General features: G+C 47.5%; 1 protein-coding gene across 1 annotated transcript; it reads left to right on the top strand.

Moving 5' to 3' along the window:
• Positions 1-4,201: 4,201 nt before the first annotated feature.
• Positions 4,202-5,053, top strand: LOC115323387 (omega-amidase NIT2-like). Its single transcript, XM_040211664.1, has one exon. It carries the CDS (start codon positions 4,202-4,204, stop codon positions 5,051-5,053), a length of 852 nt encoding a protein of 283 aa, XP_040067598.1.
• Positions 5,054-9,257: the final 4,204 nt, after the last annotated feature.

The raw sequence follows: 9,257 nt of genomic DNA, 5'->3' as shown, positions 1-9,257 counted from the left end.
ATCCGCCACCCGTGTCCCATTATCGGGAAACTCGACCGAGGGGTCGACAGGGTGCACACAGAGTGAAGGGCTATCCTCAAAGTACCCAGCACCTCCACCAGAACATCTGATGACAGCTGAGCATGGCCTGGAACTTTCCAGAATAGTAAATATTGATAGAAGATAGAACTGCAGCAAGCATCTGTGACAATATAACAAAACTGGCAAAAGAGATTTTATCCTGACTACTAAAGAAGCTGCAATGCTTTAGTGGCATTCTGCCCGAATGAATCCTCTTCTTCGGGGTTTGGCGACTGCCGTGGGCGAACTGAAATGAATGTGGAACCACTTTTCTGGTAATGAGCCGCTACAGACTGTCGTCGCAAAGCGACGTGAACGGGAGGACTGGGCAGGTAACACGCGCGATGAAATGTCCATACAGCTTGTAATTCGCGTAACGAGTGTTATTGAAACTTGCGTCGACGAAACGTGCGACAGACAAGTGGAATCAATACAGACTACAACACCTGTTCTCCGTGAAAGTGCACGTCTACGCCAGAACAATTTAGGAAGCAGCACAACATCACTCAAAGCACGGCACAGGAACTACCAGCTTAAAAGCAGCTCCCCGGAGCACCACAAAGCCAAAGTGAGCATTCGGTCATTTGAACGAAGCGGCACCACGATTGTACACTGCCAAGCACGACTCACGCCATTTCCGTCGCTAAAGTGTGTATCCAAATATATTGCACACTCTTCACTGCAGACTTTGAAGATTCCGATGGTCAACGAGAGCACAGAAACGTCGCCTTAAAATTTATCCTATCGGTATCCAAATCCATTCGAGGTCCGAGCAACGTAGGGCCGATTGTCTGTTTCGTGGCCATATCCCCGTCAATCATTAGCGAAATGCACATCGTTCCTCCGTATTTTCACGTTACAGCTACGTGAGACACCACGCTGAACTCTGAAGTCGCTTTCGGCCGGCCTCATATGACGGCTTCCGCGTCTGAAATCTACTCGCCGAGACAATCGACAACGAACAAACCATCCGACAAGCTCCGGCCAATGCTCAGGCCCAGCTGTGGCCAGCCCCTGCCTGGGCGCTTCCATCACCCCTGTGACTTCACGTATTTTGTTTGGTCACGTGACGAGTGGTCCAATTTGCGTGCAATGGCAGCCGCAGTCACTTTCGAATGCAGACCGGAACCCCGGTTTATCGGTCTAAGCCCCTCAACCTCCTTGCTCATCCCGTCTGCTGCGACCCCAGAGTCTTTTGCATGACGTATGAGCTGGGTAACTGCGACTTTAAAGGAGCAAGGTAGCGAAATCGGCGCCTGGAAGCTAGATGCAATTTGACTTAGCCAGAGGCTTTATTATCGCAATGAAGCTTCGGTGACAATCAAGAATTAGGCAACAATTTTACTTGGTGTCCATGAACAAACGTACGATCTCGGTGCTGGCGCACCGAAACTCTTACATATTACAAATTACGCATAAAAGCTGAGAAGGCCTAAACAAAAGCAAAATGAACACAATGACTATTGCACACACATATATGCACACGCTCGAACGTACTCGCTATTGCGCACCGATAATATTAATAACTATAACGTTTTATTTGCCTCGTGTTCCGAAATGACCATTTGATCTCAGTATCGTGGCACATACGACGAAAACTACGAGATGACAGACTGCCCCATTGCGATTCTACACGAAAGTTAAATGAAAGGTATTCACGACGCGCTCTTCATGAAGATACAGTACCATATACATCAACAGTAGTCGGCAGGTAAGTGGAGCGGACGGAATTTTAGGTCAGATGCAGTAAGTTGAACCTCGATTTCGTACTTATAAATGGTCGAATAACCGGAATCTAAGTGAGAGTGCATGACTGTATCTCGGTGCGTCGGTGGCAGTCCTTTTTCGGAGCCACACAAAAGCGCCACAGTGTAAGCTGCACGCCCTTATACGCGTCCCTTCAAATCCGGGGTTTCCAGGCCGCTTGGGGAGGATTTTTCACATTAGGCGCGCTGTCTAATGCAAATGAGCGGAGCGGAATGGGATTTCATGGTGTATTCTTTGCTTTAACCTACACCGCGATGATTAAGGTCTTTGTTCAGCAGCGTTAAGTGAGAGCAGAGGCTGCGGCCGTAAGGACTAACTCCTTTGGGACAACCCGCGAAATTGGAATTCCCAATGTAGGTACCTACCTGACACTGGGAACGCCAACGTAGTTTTTCAAGAAATGTTATATCTACTTTTTAGAGCTGAACTCGGAGGTACTGAAATATTTTCGGTACTAATTTGGTATCTTGCAAATACATTAGATCTAGAGTATTCGCTACTCTAACTTAATCATACTTGTCAGTATCTTGTACTCAGTACCTCAAATGCATTTTTGTTTTACGGGTGCACCACAAAGAGCGCAAAATCGATGCGATTTCAAACTTGAAACGGAGACAACCGAACATTGAAGAGGAAACAATCCAGGACCAAAGGTGCAGACATAAAATTTCAACAAAATAATAAGTGGAAGGAAATGAGAGGGCACCAAGAAAGATTTATTTATTAATTTTGCTTTTTTTATCTTTGACCTCTCTAAGGGGAGCATGCAAGTTACTTTCAGGAACTGTCTGTGGGGAACCGTGATAGCCCGACACTTTCATGAGGACAGAGATTGTAAGGCCAAGGTAGGAAACAAGCTGCGAGAAGGATGAGTTTTCAAAATGCCAACAAACGAACCTTTAAACTTATACGCCTTTCTGTACGGGCGCCAGGAGCTTAGTATATATGCCGAAAATAATTAAGTAGACCGCAACCGCAAAAAAGACAGTATAGCGCTTCTCCGTGTTCCCTTCTAGCTTCCTCTTTAAAGTTTGGTGCTGCGTAGGGGTTAATCTACCTGAAGGAGGCTCGGCAAGTGCCATGCCCACGTAATACTAAGCCTGAGCACTGCTAGTTAATCAATTCATTGTTTTGCGTATAAAACTTTTGTGAACGTGAACTCCGGTTATAGCGACAAGTGCGGTAAACGGTGGGTTCAATGTTCGTATTGAAGAACGACCAGAAAATGGAATTTTTAGGGATGTGTCTAAGTAAAATTACCTTTTTGGCTCATTTGTTTTTAAAATATTATCTTGTAACATGCACCATTGATCCCAGTACTTATTGTATTGCGCCTGTATGGAATAAAACTGCAATCATATTTGTTTCCTTTTGTTGCTTGAAAACTAAGCATTCTATTAAATGACTGAATCGAATAGAAACTTCGCAGTGCGGAAGTATCTTCAAAAGTACTTTTATCGATTTTCTAGTTACTTGTAAGATATTTTGCTGCGAGAATAACTTGGGTAGTATATTAAATACTCTACGAAGCCGGTATGCCGTAACTTTTCTTAAACACGTTTTTTGCGTATCTTCATCAGAATAAATATCGCCATTTTCCACATCAATTGACTATAAAAATCTTGAGTAACTCCTTGAGGGACAACGACATCGGGTGTTTTCCATTACCGAATTATAAATAGAATGTACGCCCTCCTTACAAAAGTTCTAAAATATTCATTCATGCTCCGCTATTCGTGTGTATATTTTTAATTCGAACAAATTAATTTAAAAAGGAAGGTGGGTTATACTACCAAAGGGAAATAATGTAGGGGGTTAATCGTCACGGTAAGAGCAAACATTAGAAGAAATTTCGTAATTACACTTTTTTCAATTTGGAAAAATCAACGTAAGGTTCGAAACAGATTGCTGATGAGCGTCGTCGAAAACCACTAATGCAGTCACTTTCAGAGTGACTTGAAGCACGTGGGAAGCACGGATTTGGGCGACAGTGACTACTCGTGCAAAGGCGCAAGGCTGGCGATTCTAAAACACAGACGACAACCTTGTCATTTCTCTCTTTGGACCGCCAGCCTTGTGCTTGCTCATTCTAGCCCGGTGGATGTCCATCATGTTTGCCGCTGTTTGAGCGGTTCTGGGATGCCTAAAGTATGACGGTTTGCGCAGGCCTTCTTAACTGAGTGCAGCGTTTCCGTCGCGTTTTTCAAACATAAATATAAAGCAGTCATGGCCCTGAACCTCGATTATAAAAGGCCCGCTCGTACCTGTGACTCGCACAAGCTGGTGCACATCTGCCGCATACCGTTCTTGTGGTTTCGCGCGCCCTGATTCTAAACCGTAAATCCAAGCGAGTATTCTCTCCGATTCCCGAATCATGGCGATGAACAAGTTTCGTCTTGCCTTGCTACAACTTTCGCTGACGCCCAACATTTCAAAAAACCTCGAAAGGGCCAGTGAGCAAATCAGAGAGGCGGTGTCTGCGGGAGCGAAGATTGTCTGCCTTCCAGAATACTTCAACTTTCCGTACGATCCGAAGCACATCGCTAAGTACGCCGAGCCGATTCCCGGAAGGACCAGCGAGATGCTGTCACGCTGGGCCAGTGACAACCAGGTCTATCTTATCGGCGGAACATTGTCGGAGAGGGAGGATGACAAACTCTACAGCACCTGCTTGGTCTGCGGACCGGACGGTTCGCAGCTGGCCAAGCACCGCAAGGTACACCTCTACTCGACCAACGTCCCCAGCAAAGTCGTCTTCAACGAGGAGGACTTCTTAACACCGGGCGACAAAGTGACTACCTTCGACACACCGTTCTGCAAAGTGGGCATCGCCGTATGCTACGACATCGCGTTTCCGACCTTTGCCGAGCTGTACGAGCGGCTCGGCTGCAAGTTGCTGGTGTATCCGGGAGCGTTCAACATGTACAACGGTCCGCTGTACTGGGAGCTTTTGTCGAGGGCTAGGGCGGCCGACAACCAGGTCTACGTGGCGTCCGTGTCGCCGTCGAGAGACAAAGCGGCCTACTACGTCCACTGGGGACACAGCATGTTGGTCGATCCCACTGGGAAGGTGGTCCGGTCGGCTGGGGCTGATGAAGAGATCGTGCTTGCTGATGTCGATATAGATTATTTGGATTCGGTGAGGGACCAGATGTCCCGCACCAAACATAGAAGGAACGACCTGTACGAAGTAGTCGTCCCCAGGAACGCGGAAACTAACGTCTAGGCTTCCGATGGACTGCGACCTGCGATGTCGGCGCCGCAGTAACCTCTGCCAGCTTCTCTGGGGGTAGAAATCCGGTGGAGTGTAAGTCGGGTGTTTTATGTGTTTGAACATAAAAATATTTTGTTTCCGTTGCCTGTAGTCCTCTGAACTTTAGTCAGTTCACAATGCTGTCGTTGTTTTAGCAACGTGCTTTCTTTTTATATTGATTTTCTGACTAATGCCACAGCTCTATTTCCCAAGAAATGGTATTTGGTGAGACAATATTGGTATATTTAAGTTGCATCGAATACTAAAATCGCCTTTGGCCCCCAGTCGCTCCTTGCAATGCTACTACAACGGGATTGTTAAGCCTTTGTAACTTTACTTGACATGAATATCATTTGTCTTCAAGGGGTACAAATAAATTCATGATATATAGCTTTGAACTGCCAAGCGCTACCCTTCTTCAATTTGAACCTGGCTGATTGCTTCTTTGCATCCCACACTCTAAGAAACAAATTGGCCTCAAGGGACTAACGGCAGCATTTGGTCCTCTGAACTCCCAGTTCCTCCCCGAAAGGACCATCTGGCTCAAGCTAGGTACCCTGCCCAAAAGGTGGTAACGAACTGCGCTCGACTGGGACCAACCGATAGGCGTGCGCGAGCAAAAGCATCCATTAGTCCCCCTCAGACAGGGTGCATGTGTATGGTTTAGTCCCCGAAGGCAAACGGAATGTTCGCCAGGAGGACGGATGATATTTCGCTTGTCTTGGGGATCGGCGAGACTCAGCCCAGCACGGCTGAAAGTGTTGACAATACTCGGACGAATCTGGCGAATTTGTTTAATGTGCCACGAACGTTAAGACATTACATGGTAGAGCTTCACGCGTTGTGTGAATGCGAGTGAACGAATGTGTTGACTCGACTTCACCCAACTATCTGGTCAAAAATGATCTGTTGATATTCCACAAGTCCTATTTACGTAATTTGCTTTCGTGCAAAAAATGTGCATTTATCCAAACGCAACACCTCCAAATACTAACACTTTTTTCTTTTTAAAATGAAACTTAACATTTTGTAGAAGCCACGCTTTCAACACCGGAGTCTCGCAGTCAGAATAAATGGTCACTTCAATCGCTAAAACTGAGCATTCCCATCGGAATGCTCAGTTTTAGCGCGACTAGAATGCGATCGCGCGACTAGAATGCGATCTAGTCGCGCGATGCAACTAGATCGCATCGCAAAAGAAATTAGATGGTCACACCGGCGTGTGCGATGAGCGAGTCCAACGCCTTCGTTGGTGAGTCGTTTCTCGAAAACTCTCGCTCCGAACGCCGTTGATTGGCTCAGCCGCTCCGCGACTAGATAGCATCGCAAAAAAGTCGGGTCGAGAAGCGGCTGCTCAAATCGCGCCGCTTTTTGCCCGCGATGGTCGCTCTTGCGATGAAAATTATCGCGCGACTAGATCGCATCGCCGGTGGGAACGCGCCTCCGTCTCTGCGTCTCCCCGTGACAAACCTTTCTGGGTAGTCCAATGTCTAGACGCCTTCATGCCATCGTCGTCGCTGTTTCCGATAACAATCCAGATGAACAACGGAGAACGAACCACGCCCGGAACGTCACACCTGGCAGCACCCTACTAATACAAAACAGATGCGAACTAAAAAAAAAAGAACAAAAAAAGCCACCGAGAGCTGAAAATGCTTAAGAGAGAGAGATAGAGAGAGAAAAAAAAGTGTTTGCTTGTACGTCACTTGACCGGCGTGTTGAAAGTGGCGACCTTCTCCCGTCCTTGGAGCTCTTCGGTGTCCGTGTGTCGTGTGTAGTGGGAGCGGGAAAAGAGACTATGTTCTGCGCGCACTGCCCCCTCCCCCCAATCCCCTACCTCGCATTCTTCGCTCCTTGTTCACGCGGGGGTTGGGCGTTGGTTGAGCAGATGAGGTCCGTCGGGAAATTGGGAAGTGTCTTTGTTTGAAAAGAATCTGTTTTTAGTAAGTTGAAAGTCGAAATACAGCCTTCGTCGGAGGCTGGTTGCCTTGTGTCGTCTCCGATCATGGCGGAATCCGATTTGGATTCGCGGTGCTGAAGCACTGCCCTTGATCCGTTCTGAAGTCGCAAGTCAAGGGAACTCGATTAAGTTATGTCGAAGTGCTTCTGTTTATGGTGTATTTATTAACTGCGGCTTCAGAGAGTGTTTTATTTTGAACGCGTTCTCTAGCTTGCAAAGCGCGCGCCATGCTCTATTCTTTTTGGCATCATGGTTGCTGATTTTGTTATGCAGCACAGAGACCTCATATTCAATCGCATCGAGCGGAGCGCCAGTTCTACCTATGGCTTATTTTTTATGTGTGTTTCGCAGACCCTGGCAGGATCGCTTGACTATAAACGCTTGTCCACACATGCAGCGGAGCGCTACAGGCATAGCGCTGACCTTGCGCTAAGCGCGTGTTGACGGGATCGGTCACCAGCTTTGTATCGCACCGACAAAACTCTTGCTCATGGCAGACGAAAAGTAGCTCATGACACGTGAGCAGCGTTAAATCAGCGCTTCGCTACGCTTCGCTGCGTGTGAGAACCGGCATTAATGGAGACATTTATTCGATTGTACACTAGACTACAGTGTTCTAGAGGGGGTTGTAGTGGCAAGAGCGGCGGCCGCTTTGTGAAGATTTTGCGCGTAGACGACACCATAGAGCTGCTGTTCTGTGCCCTAGGAGCGCGCCTCCGTCAGCCCCTTTATCAGCGCTGTTCGGCGCTTACTACTGTGGTTTGACTGAAGCTTTTCGCGGTGCGAAACAACTGCTAATGTTGTTCTGTATACTCTATTTCACTTTATGATGTACCGCAGGAAAGGGTACAAGCGCGAGCTCCTTGCTCTGGGGCACATCTCGGCGGCACAAGCTCTCGTGACTTAAGAGCAGCTGCCAACGCTATGAGCTCGCGCTTCTAGCCTTCGCTGCGGTACAACATAAGGTGAAACGAAGTATAGTAAAGTGTAGTTCTGCCTTTAGACTAATGCCTCTAGAGTGTGTGCTATCCTCTACTTGAAATATTCGCGTGTTTTGAGGGAGATTATTTAATTAATATCGACTCCCCCCCCCTCCAGTACTGACACATCGTTCAGCAACGCTATCACTTGGGCTGCAGGCTTAATAGCTGCGAAAGAAGTTCAACGGTGCTACATTTTGGAGAAGCGTACCGCGTCACCCTCGTTGTCTTCTTCGTTCATCGCACACGTGCCATTAATTCTCCTAGGGCACAAAACTCCAGGGCCACTCGCGGTATCTACGTCGACCGTCTTCACGCGCTTCATTGTAAGCGGGCGCCGCTCTTGCCACTACACCCTCTAGAACACTGTAACTAGACTTTCGTGTTTATGGCGGGAGATCGTGCCGTCACTTTGAAGCATAGTTTGAGCACGCACGCGCTGGGTCTGTAATTCGCAGCGAACGGTCTACTAAAAATATAATATTGCGCTGGTCTGCTGTCAACAGATCGCATGTTCGATGTGAACCATTGTAGCACTTATGCAGCCTATTTGTTATTTTATTATGCGTGTGTTATAACTTATATCTCATATATTTGTCAAGCGATTGGGTATTTACGCTGCCTTGTTACTAATAATCCAAATTCCTCGCAAACAGGCAAGAAGCTGCCGGTGCCCCAGTAAACGGTGCTGGGACCACGACCGGCTTGGACAGACGTCCCAGTGTCTAAGCCATCGTCGACGCAAGTCACTCGTCGGAATTTGGCCTTATCGTGGATTCAACCGCCCAGGAACTTCAACTTCAGTCATCCTTGAATGCGATGTGTATCTACGAGGCAATAAAGCTACGTTTAACCTGAACTCCACAATTTCGTTTCGGAGATTTGTGGCTCGGGACCAAATGTAAAGGATAAACCTTTAGTCCCAGAAGCCTAAATCCAAGGGCGCAACGTTTTGCAGGGGTCCAAGTGCAAGGGCCTAACAGTTCGTCTTCGAGATTCAATTGAAACGGTGTAACAGTTAGTCCCAGGGGTCCAAGCGCAAGGGCCTAACAGTTCGTCTTCGAGATTCAATTGAAACGGTGTAACAGTTAATCCCAAAAGACCAAGTGTAAGGGCCTAACAGCTAGTCCTCGAGGTGTAACTGAAACGGTGTAACAGGTAGTCTCAATGGTGCTAGTGCGAGGGACTAACTGACGGGGCGCAACAGTTTATTCCGTTACAGTTGCTCCCCTAGGGG

The sequence above is a fragment of the Ixodes scapularis genome, unplaced genomic scaffold (genome assembly GCF_016920785.2).
Source record: "Ixodes scapularis isolate PalLabHiFi unplaced genomic scaffold, ASM1692078v2 PGA_scaffold6__148_contigs__length_123643588, whole genome shotgun sequence".
Taxonomy (NCBI): domain Eukaryota; kingdom Metazoa; phylum Arthropoda; class Arachnida; order Ixodida; family Ixodidae; genus Ixodes; species Ixodes scapularis.
Note: the sequence above shows the minus strand (reverse complement) of the source record. Positions and strands in the feature narration are given on the sequence as shown.